General features: G+C 45.6%; 1 protein-coding gene across 1 annotated transcript in view; it reads right to left on the bottom strand.

Moving 5' to 3' along the window:
* Positions 1–8,260, bottom strand: part of SLC9C2 (solute carrier family 9 member C2 (putative)) — a 50,768-nt gene extending 42,508 nt beyond the window's left edge. The window contains exons 1-5 of the mRNA XM_037034984.1: positions 8,059–8,260; positions 6,146–6,246; positions 4,726–4,854; positions 2,335–2,500; positions 346–462 (exon numbers count right to left, since the gene is read on the bottom strand). Of these exons, the coding sequence (XP_036890879.1) occupies positions 346–462; positions 2,335–2,500; positions 4,726–4,854; positions 6,146–6,246; positions 8,059–8,194 (649 nt within the window). The 5' untranslated portion in view covers positions 8,195–8,260. The remainder of the gene's footprint in view (positions 1–345; positions 463–2,334; positions 2,501–4,725; positions 4,855–6,145; positions 6,247–8,058) is intronic.
* Positions 8,261–12,851: the final 4,591 nt, after the last annotated feature.

The following is a 12,851-nucleotide window of genomic DNA, read 5'->3' on the forward strand; positions in this document are numbered from 1 at the left end:
CCAAGCCAATTCCCCCCCCACACACACCCCACAGGGAGATACAGGCTGATCCTGGGAAGGAGTAAATTTGCACCAGGTGAAACTATCTGTGTGTGCACATGTGCATGGGCATATTGAGGGAGATGGATGAACCTAACATTCTATTCTTTCCCTCTTCCTGTCCAAGAAAAGACATAGATGACAGGTAATTATTTTCTTATTGCCTGATAGGCTGTTTGAATTGGTCCCAGAGTCAGGTATAGAGAGAGCAGGAAAGTCATCTTGAACGTGTTTTAATTTCAGGATGGCTTGAAATCCACCAGGCACATATGATTTTTTAAAAGATACAGAAAAAAATGTCCCTACCCTTTAACACGAACATGTGAGGTAAGTTGCTCTGAAGAATTCCAAAGAAAATGCACGTGATGCAGCACATAATCATCGACTCCCCTCGAATGATGTCAGTATACATTTTGGAAATGCCTGCAACAGGAAATATAAAATACAGTTTAATACGGTAAACGACACCATTGCTCGTGCACAGGAAACACAGAAACATGAAGAGAAAGAGAATGCTGGGAAAACAGAGCAGGCAGCCACAACTGCAGGACAATTACAAGCACTGTTTTTTCACTTCTCCAGGGGGGCCTCTGCGTCTCCGGGGGCAGAGGCGCGTGGACAGGACACTGCCTGAGGTGCCCGTGGTGGCCTCAGACCACGTTTGAGCTCCAGAATGAGACCAGACACTTCGCAGGGCACGATATTTAGCTCGGATAAACATGAATCGTTAGACTCCTGAAGAATCACATTTTAGAAATGAGTACAAAGTGTGACCTGGCAATTCCACTCCTAGGCGTACCCCGAAGAGAACGGAAAAGCTGTCCACACAAAAACGCACACATGGGCATTCACGGCAGCATCGCTCGTAACCACCAGAAGTGGAAACAACCCATCGTCCATCAGCGACCAAATGGACCAACATCTGTGACCTCCCCCGGCAGCGGAATATCACCCAGACACAGAAAAGAACGAAGTTCTAACTGACTCATGTTGCAGCTGCGGATGAGCCTTCGAAACACCACACTGAGTGAGGGAAGCCAGACGCACAAGTCACATATCGCGTGGTTTGGGTTATATGGGATGTCTAGAATAGGCAAATTGGCCTTAGTAGGAAAAAGGTCATTGGATCCAGAACCCAGGTAGCACCTAAGCCTTTCCAACACTTGCTGCCTTTTCTAGTAAATGGACTTTCTATCTGACTCCTTTGCTGAAAACACTGTTGAATATGGAAACTGCAATAAATAAAGTACATAGTTTATATACTATATACTTTATATAGTGTATATACTTTATAGACTATATATACTTTATAGTCTATACTGTATATACTGTATAAAGTATATACATTTATATACTGTATATACTTTATAGTACAGTATACTATATACTATATATAGTTTTTCTAAAAGAAAAAGGCAGGTAAAGGCAAGAAAGGAAAAAACTGAACTTAGAAAAACTAGAGAAAGAGAAGAGGACAGAACAAGAAGCACTGAGTATTTGGAATATTAGCATCACAAGTATCTTCCACCCTCCTCTGTTTTCACAGCTGTAGGGATAAGTGGGTATAAAAATTGGACTAGCACTTGCTGGAAGGCTTGGAGGTTTCCTACTCCAATCATAAGCCAATATCTTCCCCCAAAAATATATAACCAATACCTGAAAATTGGCTAGGGACATATTTCTGAGTCAAAAACAGAAACCACAGCATCTATTTCATGTTTGTATTGCTGAGTCAATAAAACATGACGAAAAGAAGGAATCTCAGAGTGAACTCATCTCCTCCCAAATCAGAGGAGAAGTAGTACAGCGCCCCCTACCCTCCAACCCCTCTGGGGAATACGCTTGCATCGAATAACATGTTTGCCAGGCTGTCTTCTCTCCCCATTTCCTCTCAGTCAACTACAACCACCTGCCCAAGGCTAGCTCATTCAACATGGAGTTCCAGCAAGAGGTAGCGAGGCCCTGAAAAAGCTTGAGTGGGATAAAGCACAGTCTCTATCTTATCGCTTAGAACTCAGTGGAATGGAACATGAATGCTGCTTTTCACTGTGTTCTAGAGAGGCTGCATTTCCCCCTTGGAATAACTCCCTGGAGGTTATAATTGGTATTCTTTACCCCAAATCCTGAGTGGCCTTATTTGCCCTTCATCCTTCAGTTCAGGCAGGGCTCCATCTCTAAGAAAAGCAGCACATGCATCTGCTTGGCTGGGGCACAATTTGCGCTAGAAAAATATAACCCAACGCAAATGACTTATTCGCCTATCTGCAAGGTGAAAGAGACATGCATCCGACGTACCGATGGTTTTCAGTGACTTCACAGAATGGATAGGGTCCGTGAGGCCGATGGTCATGCTGAAGAGCAGGCAGCACTGCAGGTCCCAGGATTCCTTGTTGAGTTTCATGGCCACAAAGCCAATGATGATGAACGTGGTAGAGAAGCTGATCAATCCGGTCAGTAAGACCTGCGAAGCCAAACCATCGCGCAGTATTAGAGTGAGCACCTAAAGACGGCAGGACTGCATGTCCTCACGTCACACTCAGATCCTGGTGACGTGCATTCTCTACGATTCCTCTGGGAGGTCGCTGTAAAAGGGGTTCTAGTTCACCTGCCTCAAAGAGGCCACCCCTTCCAAACAAACGGGATTCTACTTCCCTGTGAAAAGACCAATGCCCCACTTTCTCTTCCAGCTTAATAATATTTCTCCACATTAAAATGATGTTCGTCACACGAAGTGCAAATTTCCCCTGCTTCTGCGTAAAACATTTCCTGCTTCCCTCCGCAGTCTCCACCTGCAGGCCTCCAGGGGGAAGAGAAATAAAACAAAGGGCGAAAAGCACTTGCTACTTGTTGGGCCCCTTGAGTAAACACATCCTGGGAGAAACGTCACTCAGCAAAACTTGTATAGCACCATTCATTGGCCACGCTTTTCTCATGCTGGAAAATGTGGTGTTTTACAGGGGGCCTACTACCACACCAAACAAAAAATAGTCAATTTCTGTTAGTGAGGAGAAAGGAGGGAATGGGTCCCAAATAGGCCATGGGCAGTGCCTGCCTCAGAAATGGAAACAGAGTGTAAAACTTTAAAACCAGTAGGAGGGACAGAAAGGATAAAGAAACCTGAGGCAACTTGACTGAGAAGGGGAAAAGCATGAGAAAAAGCACAGGAAGACCATGGTCAATACAAAGTACAAAAACTATGTGGGAGAAATGAATGCAAATCTATTTTCTTTGATTTTTTAAAAACTGACCTTTAATTTACAAAGGATAAAACTCATTCTTTGGGGGTACAGTTGTCTGAGTTTTGACTAATGCATACAGTCATTTGGCCATGACCACAGTTAAAACCAAAGCAGATCCATCTGCTTTGGGACAAATCCTAAAAACTGTCCCATGCGGGCATGCCCCTCTATAGTCAATTTCTTCCCTCATCCCCAGGGCCCGGCAGTCAGTGATCTGTTCTCCAAACCCGCAGTTTTGCCTTTGCTAGAAGGAAGGTGTGAAAATGGAATTATACAATATGCAGCCTTTTGAGTCTGGTGTTCTTTCCTTTAGCGTACACTTTTGAAATTCTTCTATGTTATCCCTATAAGCATTCTGTTCCTTTTTTGTTGCTGAGTAATATTCCATCACTGTGTCAAACTTCATAATTAACAAAACAATCTGAAGAAATTTAAGCCCTGGCTGGCGTAGCTTAGTGGGTTGAGCACAGGCCTGCGAACCCGAGGATCTCGGTTCGATTCCCAGTTAGGGCACATGCCTAGGTGGCAGGCCAGTTCCCTGCAGGCCAACTCCCAGCAGGGGATGCATGAAAGGCAACCATACATTGATGTCTCTCTCCCTCTCTCCTTCCCCTCTAAAGATAAATAAATAAATAAAATTAAAAAAAAAGAAATTTAGACCTCTGCACTCAACAATTAGAGAATATACATTTTTCCAAAGCAAACACAGAACATTTTGGAGAACTGATCACATACGAGGCCACAGAGCACATTTTCACGACACACAAGGTTTGGAGTATAAAGCACATTCTCTGGCCACACTGAGATGAGATAAATGATCATGAAAAGCCATACTTGGAAATTTCAAAACAATTTCTAAATGATTAATGGGTCCAAGAGAAAAGTACAATAAAATACGGACAGGTTGGGGATGGTGATAAAAACACGAACAACCAAAACATGTGGGATTACACTGAAAAAGTAGTTACAGGACAATTTAAAATCTTAAATGTACAAAACACACAAAAAAGAGATAAAAATTTTCTTTGAAAGGAAAAATAAAACAGTCTGGCAAACATGATTAAGAAAAAGAGAGCGAAGGCACAAATGAAGCAATCTTAGCCACAGAAACTGCTGTCCACGGACACGCGGAGACGAAGTCAGCCATGAAATCAGAATCCAGGCTCGGCCCTTTGTCGGCCTCATTTGTGCCGTCTCAGCTGAGGTCTGCTTATATGTAAAAGGGAGGGGACGTTTACTCAGTGCCAAGTCACAGCCACCACTCAGCAAACACTGATGCCCCTCCCTCCCCTCCACTCTCTGTAATGACGGTTCTGCAGAGTAAGGAGGGCCAGACAACCAAGACTGGGGGTCTGTGAGTTACTATTACCCTTCTTCATCATCAATCATCCTCTCTGTCAATGTGAACAAGAATTGACCATAGTTTGCTTTAAAATGTGTTGCTTACCTGCCAAAGCACATTCTTGAGGATGTAAAAGTCCACATCCAAGGCAGCCAGAAATATCATTAAAGGTGCAATATAACAATAGAGTGAAAAACTCGGTGTTCTGAGAAGAGGGTAGATAACCTGGAACACCTAAACTAACGAAAGAAAATAAGAATTAGTTGGCTGCCACCTTGAAGCATTAGCAATTGCATCGATGATATGTTTATTAATATAAATTTTAGAATAACCCAATTTGCAATGTATGAGAGACTATCTACAAGGCCAGTCCTGGGGTTCCTGAGGGGTTTCCTGATCTGACTGTCTGGGTGAGTTCTAGGCAGTCCCCTACAGTGAGGGCTTGGGCCCCCTTGTCCCATTGCTTGGGACAAGTAATCGGTGTTCTCCAAGGTGATCTTGGGTAGCTCAGAGATAAGTATTTTTCAGTTGTTAGATATTTATTCTAATTTGCATTAAGAGGGGGGAAAGCCTTGCACAGGTACTTGTGATTTTACAGACATTTGTTTAGGATTTTAAAATCTTCCAGTGAGTCAGATAGAGAAAAATAATATATAGATAATAGTACAGATTGCAAATAGATAACACAGCAACAATGACTGAAGTACCACAAATATTCCCACCCAAAAGGTTTTCGGCCCAATGAATGCTTTAATCTTCATCACTTAACTTCTACGCACCTCAGTCTCCTCGTCTGTAAAATGGGGATAGAGTAACCATTCCCACTGGGTCATCATGAGGATGAATGAATGACCTCAAGAGTTCATAATGAATTAATAAATTAATAAATACAAAGCACTTAAAAGGGAGCCTGGAGCACAGTAAATACCCAGATGACGTCAGCTAGCAGTGCGGGTAGAAGCATCGTCTCCGTGTTTGAAAAATAAAAGAGCGGACACAGAGTTTTATTGAGCACACTGCTATGCATTTAAAATCAAGAGTTAATAAGTTCACCACTTAGTGGAATTTTACGGTATCTATATTATACACGACATGTGTCATAGATGTCTCCGTATTACTCTATCATACAACATTGAAAGCTGACAGAAGAGAGCGGCCATAATTCATCCTGATGGTAACTTCTGCCTTTGAAACTAGAGTCTGCACGGGTGTCGAAGGCGGTAACGCGGAAGAAGCCAGTGCGGGTCCAGGGAAGGGGGCCAGGTTCCCACGGAAGTTGATGAAGAACCCAAGCATGCCACCAAATTGTCCTCCCTTCCAAATGGGCGTTTTTTCTCCATCGTCCCTCACTGAGGTCTCCTGTACCTAATGGTTTTCCACTTCCGAAATGTTTACTACCACATGAATATTTTCGGCAGCTGTGCACATGTTTAAAAAAGCCATACATTCGGGGGTGCCTGGCAGCGCACCTTGTTTGGGGTCTTTGTTCTTTCACTGACTCTCTAATGTGTGGCGCGTACGTTACCTCAATAAAATCGTAGGCCAGCCGTCCCACCACGAACCCGACCAGGGAAAGGACGGTCAAAACAACGACTTCAGAATTCTTTAAAAAGGTCCTCAAAAATCCTGAAGAAATAAAGGTATGCGTTATTTAGACAGCATCTATCACTTCAAAACAATTTTGTATCCTCTCTATTTAATTTTAGATGTACTCTGAGAGATATATCAGAATGAATAAATAATTAACAGAAAAAAAACTTCCTCTGAGTGTCAGGTCATTACCAATGCTGCCTCTTCAAGTGTAGGACCCACATACTGAGGCATCTCTTAGAAGTGAATTTGGAGAATACTGAAATTCCAAAACCTCCCCTTTGCCCACCTGTGTCCCTTAACTATGGCTCCACTGATGAGAAATTACAAAAAGCCAAACTTCATATCTACGTAGTACACTTTATATTAATAGTTACTCATCCCGAACTACAGAAACACATATTGGACAGTTTTCCTAAAAGCCAGGAGTACTTTTAACTGAGTTCTACCCACCGTGAAGACTGCCTTCACCAGACAAGTCATCAAAGACACTTGTTAATTTTCTGTCTACACGTCTTTTCTCGCCTTGAAACCATCTGCTCTAAGATCTGGTTCTTCTGGAGGAAACGGAGGGACCACAATCCAACTAATTCATGCCTCAGGCAAGATTCATTGGCACCCCAGATTCTGCACTGACTGACATCCAGCCAAACCAGTAAATGTGTATTCTTGTTCGTAAGGCCAAGGGAAACTATTTCCGCAATGCCCTTTACTGCTGGGCCACTTGTCTCTATGGAATCACCAAAGATCTGGAACTAGTAAAGTTCATGGTCACCAGCACTTGTAGTGGCAACAGGCACCAAGGTCATGTGTATTTTAAAGAGCCCAGAGAAGGCAATTACACTCCCTGATACGATGAGTGACATTCAAATGTTTTAATGCACAGTTGCTTCATTGTCTGTTTCTTTACAGTCTTCCTAATCCAAGACAGGAGGTTAAAGCAGCTGACATTTTTCCCAAGTAAAAATGTTTAAAGTGGACTAGAAACTTCTCTAATCACTAGTATTGAACTGTGGAATCGAGCACCTGCATTTTTAATGTTTTTATCTGCATGACTAGCATTCACCATTCCCACTGAATTCTTAATCGCTGTTTAAGAGGCCCTTCCTGCCCTGGCTGGCATAGCTCGGTGGATTGAGCATGGGCTGCAAACCAAAGCGCCGCTGGTTTGTATTCCCAGTCTAGGGGGCGCGCCTGGGTTGCAGGCCAGGTCCCCAGTAGGGGCCACGTGAGAGGCAAGCACACATTGATGTTTCTCTCCCTCTCTTTCTCCCTCCCTTCCCCTCTCTCTAAAAGTAAATACATAAAATCCTTATTGTGAGGCCTGTCCTAATTTCTCACAGGGGTCAGGGTCAGCAGTTCATCTTCCCATAACACAACAGGCAGAGTTGATGACTCCAGCCGCGCAAACTGTGACCCTGTGTCTAGGCTCTGTTCGCTCCCGTTGCCTCCCCTCATCCCAGCCCTCTTGGTCAGGTGAGGTCTGGCTGGCAGCCAGACAGTGTGAGGCTCTTCCTCCTCCACAGAGACTGTGGACCATGCCTTTTCGCTGTGCTACCCACATTGCCTTGTAATAATGTGTTTGCCCACTGTCCCCACAGAAGGACTCCTGGAGGTGGAGGACTATCTTATTCTCCTACGCCAACCACGCTGCTGTGCTCGGCCAATGTCACTGAGTCAAGGAACGTAGGGTGGGGACTACTTACAATGAAATGGAGCTAGATTGACAGCGCTTACTCACGTCTACGACTTCACTGGGCCCTTCTTTGGATGTGGCTGTGATCACTCTCTGCACTGGCCGAGGCTCCAAGGGCAGAGGAAAGGTGAGATTTCAAAGCCACCACCTACCTCCCAAAACAATGGTGGAACAGGCGAGCATTGCAAAATGCCCCGGAGCAACCATGTAGTCCGCCGATCTTCCACAGACTAAATCAGGTTTGATGCCTTCCCTTTGCCCCCAGAAGGTAGAGTTCAACTCCGCCATTGCTTTCTCAGGCCTTCCTGGAGAATTCACAAGTGAGTTGTCACCGACAGGCTCGCGACTGCAGACTAACCTGGGATAATGTGCACAAAGGAGCAAATGAGACCTGCCAGGACCCGACGCAGACACCCGAAGCTCTTCCATCTAACACTGTGCCGCACTCAGAGCTGAGCACGCGTCTTTCCACGGGGCACGCACCGACACCTCCCGTTCCAGCTCCTGCCCGGGTAACATTTTCGGGAAGCAGTGTTAGTGTGTCTCTGACTGCCACNGACACACTCGAGACTGCAGACTAACCTGGGATAATGTGCACAAAGGAGCAAATGAGACCTGCCAGGACCCGACGCAGACACCCGAAGCTCTTCCGTCTAACACTGTGCCGCACTCAGAGCTGAGCACTCGTCTTTCCACGGGGCACGCACCGACACCTCCCGTTCCAGCTCCTGCCCGGGTAACATTTTCGGGAAGCAGTGTTAGTGTGTCTCTGACTGCCACATGCACATGGCAGAGGGCTTTGTGTGGCATTGCCCTTGCCACTCTATGCCATGGCGATGTGTTTGCCTTCCCCTCTGCACAGCGAGTTTCTGAAGGGCTAGGGCTGAACATCCATTTCTTTTAAGGCTGGGCACACAGTCCATGGCACATCCTGGCCTCTCCCTAAATAGCCGATGAACTGGACTCTTGGAGGGGAAACGCTTTCTCCATGGGTGCAAGTCACTCCGGAAATCCCTGCCACTTCTGCAATCCTATGTCCCTTTTCCCCCTCTAGGACCCCTCCAAAACCCAAATGGCAAAGGGGGACCAAGGCCAAAGTTGAGTCACACCAGTTAGGTGGGGAAGGAAAAGATGGGGGCTGAATAACCTGGGAAAAAAAGGGAAGAACTAAAGATGAGGTTTGCTCATACGGTGTCTTTCAGTGAATTAGAAAAAGTTCCCTTTCCTAACAACTGGGCACGTGGCTTGGCACATGAACAATAGACTGACTTTCAGCCTCAATACTGCCATACACTGGTGCCCTTCTGAAGGACACAGTCTACCCCGTGGTGCTAAGGACTCATTCTGTTTCAGTTTTCCTTGCATCTGGTCTTAACCTAAAAATTCCTAGAGGTTCCTGAAGTATCCCCAATAATATTTAGAGTTCATTTTTGGTTCTGTTTTGCACCTCTTTGGTCTACAAACCACAGTGATTTTTCAGCCTCGCTTGACCCGCTTGTCACTACAGCCTCACTCTCAAATCAAGCTCTTCTCCAAGACCAGCAGTGTCCAAATTGAAATCCAGATGAAGGCTGTAGAAAAACACAAAGAACAGTGTTCACTCAGCTCTGGGTCTGTTTGCCGGGCTCAGTACAGCCAACTGATACCACACTGAAAGCTATGTCCACGCCTACTTCCTATTGGTTTCTTCCCAACTCACTTTCCTTCTGATTGGCTACATACGTCATCCCCACCACCAATCCAGAAGCAGCTAAGTGACCCAGTTCCAGGGAAGCTTGCTTTCTTACTGCTCAGGCTGTGTCATACCCACAACTGTCCTAACTGATTTTCTTTGCCTGATGTAATAGCTGAAACGGTCACTGACCATGTAGACAGAACCTCCTCTCAAATTTTTAAAACATAGACTTTCTCTTTCTCAACCCTAACTCCCTTCAACATTACCTTGTCTCCCCTCTGACTTTACCACTGATCCGTTCCATTTTCTTTTTCTACCACTCCCTTTTCAGTGGGACTTTCTCACCCCCATGTCCATCCTTGACACCTATTTTTCACTGGTTTTTCGGTCCTTAATTTGAAGACACAATATCACCCACTTTTCATGGGCGAACAAATGCATCCCAAATTCTGTGATGCCTAATTTAGGTATTTTTGCCTCAACCCTAATCCCTAAAAACAAATACAGTGTGAATTTAAACCAATGAACATCACTGATCAATTTTTAGTTTCCTTTCGAGGATGTTGGTTTGCGACAATGAAGTTCTGCTCTCTCATCCCTATGCCACACTCATCAAATGCTCCCCCAGGCACCGCCTTGGGCACTTCAAAGGTCTCCCCAAGTGGCCTCACAATCCCACCTGAGATTTCATCTTGTCTCGGAAGCCACCTCTTCATTTGAGAACGTTCTGCTGTTTCGAAAGCCTAGGAATGAGAAACAGTTCCTTTTCACACCCACCAAGGATGGGCTTCTGGATATTTCTTTGAAGTTTTACTTGAAAACCGGACTGTTCCTTTTTACTTCCTCCCTTCCCTCTCACATTTTAGGAAAAAGCGGTAGCACTTGATCGCTGTTTGGAAATGGCTTCCTCAGGATCACCGAGTTCATCGCTTGCAGCACAGTGGGGTCAAACTTACCTTCATTCCACAGCAAGGGTCCCTTTTCTCCAGCTTCTAACAACACTTTTCCTTTCTTTCCTGCAAGCTCCCACAAATGGCCTCTAGAAGCCTGGAAAGATCCTGCCAATAATCTACTGATGGCCCCACGGGCTCTCAGCGACACTCTCAGTGAGGTCCTCCTGGTTTCCGCCTCCCTCCCCATCCTAAAAAGGCAATGCCACATATTTTAGGGTTTGCTGTGAATTTCTCACTTCAGGATCCCAATTTTTGTGATATATTGCTGTATAACAAAGACGCAGACCTAAGTAGCTTAAAACAACAGCAATCACTTATTTAACCAAAACCTGCCGTTTTGCAGGGCCCCTCAGAGAAGGCTTGTCTCTTCTCCGTGCAGCGTCAGCTTCTGTGGCTTGATGGGAGAATCCACTTCCAAAACAGCTCATTCATCTGCTGGCAGGTTGGAGAATGACCACTGGCTGGAGCTCAGCCAGGGCTCTGGGCTGGGGCCTCTCTTCCTGTCCACATGGTCTCCCCACAGGCTGGCTTCTGGGGGCGAGCACCACGGGAGAATCAGGCAGAAATTACATCACCACTAACTGCCTTTTATGATCCGTGGAAATCGCACAGTACCCCTAGCACGAGAGCCAGGCCTGCCCAGATTCAGGAGGAGAGAACAGAGGCCCGCCTCTCCAGGTGGGGCATGCCAGGATCAACCCCTAGGAAGAGCACCTGGGAGAAGAGATGTGGTCGCCCTGAACAGTACAAGCTGTCACATGGCAGATCAAACACACGGGGGTGGACTGCCAGCCCTTCGTAACCTGGGGTGTCGTGTTAACCCGAAGAGCAGTCTGCCTGCATTAGCCACGTCCAGAGGAGTAACTCGCAAAGGCTGGACCACAGGCCCGTTGTGATTCTCGACCAAAGTCCTACCCTACACGGCCAGATGAAAAAATGTAACAGTCTATAGTAAAACTTAATTTAGCCAACTCACAGGGTAGAGCCTCACATCCGGACACGTCGTCCCCTCTTCTCTGGTGTTAAAATGTCTTTCATTAAATGAGAGTGACAGCAGTCAGCAGGTGTCTTCCTAAAGATGTCCTACCAAGCTCCCCTTTAGTCTTTCACACCTTTCCAATCAATGAAATACAACCGTCTAAGACACCACTGTAAACCACAGAAGTTAAACCACTGAATTTAGCCTCTCCTTGACCAACTCTCAAATACTTCACTTTAATTTACACTATGCACTTGAAATAGTGATTACTCTATACGTGTTCACACAACTTGCTGCTTAACAGCCCAAATTCAAAACATACGGGCATTTTGACTGTTCTCTGCATGTATCTATAATTCAATGCAACGATAGGTCAGAAGCAGCATATGCCTTAAAACATGCTGAAGGTACAGATCGATAGACGCGAATGTGTTCTCAGACCCTCAGGCCAATGGGATTGCTGAAGGGAGAACTGGTAATTCCCAGGTTCGATGCTTCAACAGTAACACAGCTTTCAAGAGGAAGGTCAGAGAAGAAACGAGACACATGGGGTGTGTGTGGCTTGTCTGCCGGGGGGAACAGGAATGGCGTGGGGTGCTGACACGAGCAGGATATGTAGAATAGGGTTCAGGAGTCATTTCTATAAGGTGAACAAGCTCTCTAAGTTAATGGAGTCCAGTAAGGTCTGTGAATAAGGTAGCACCTCAAGAGAATTCACTCTACTATTATTTACTAACTCATTTACCTATTGGCCCTTTGGTATGAAGAAAAGCAAGACAAAGTCCCTACCCGCAAAAAGCTCACAAGTCGCATGGGCAAACAGACATGAGAAAAATGACACAGAACACGGAACAAGGCCTCAGCACCACGGTGCCCCGAGGAGGGGGGGCCCTTCCTCCTGACATTGGAGAGAGAGGTGGTCATGGGGTGGAGCGTACCGACTACTGCACCAAGGTGAGGACTGACTTCTTCCCCAGCTTTGCTGCGGTATAATCAACATATAAAATTATGAGACAGGACTGATTTTTGAGAAGTCAAGCTGGAGGCAAAATTAAGAGGAGGAGGTGGTGTCTTAGTCTGTTCGGGCTGCTATAAGAAAAATAAGATAAGCCAGGTACTGCATGAGCAAAAAAACGTTTATTTCTTACAGTTCTGGAGGTGACGAAGTCCAAGGTCGTGGTGCCGGTAGACTCGGCGTCTGCGGAGAGATTGCTTCCTGGATAGCTGTCTTCTATTTGTAACCTCACGTGGTGCAACGGGCAAGGGGCAAGGGAGCTATCTAGGGCCTTTTTTTTTTTTTCAAATCCTCACCTAAGGATATGTTGCTGATTTTAGAGA

The sequence above is a fragment of the Sturnira hondurensis genome, unplaced genomic scaffold (genome assembly GCF_014824575.4).
Source record: "Sturnira hondurensis isolate 20B ecotype Veracruz unplaced genomic scaffold, ASM1482457v3 Scaffold0022215, whole genome shotgun sequence".
Lineage (NCBI taxonomy): Eukaryota > Metazoa > Chordata > Mammalia > Chiroptera > Phyllostomidae > Sturnira > Sturnira hondurensis.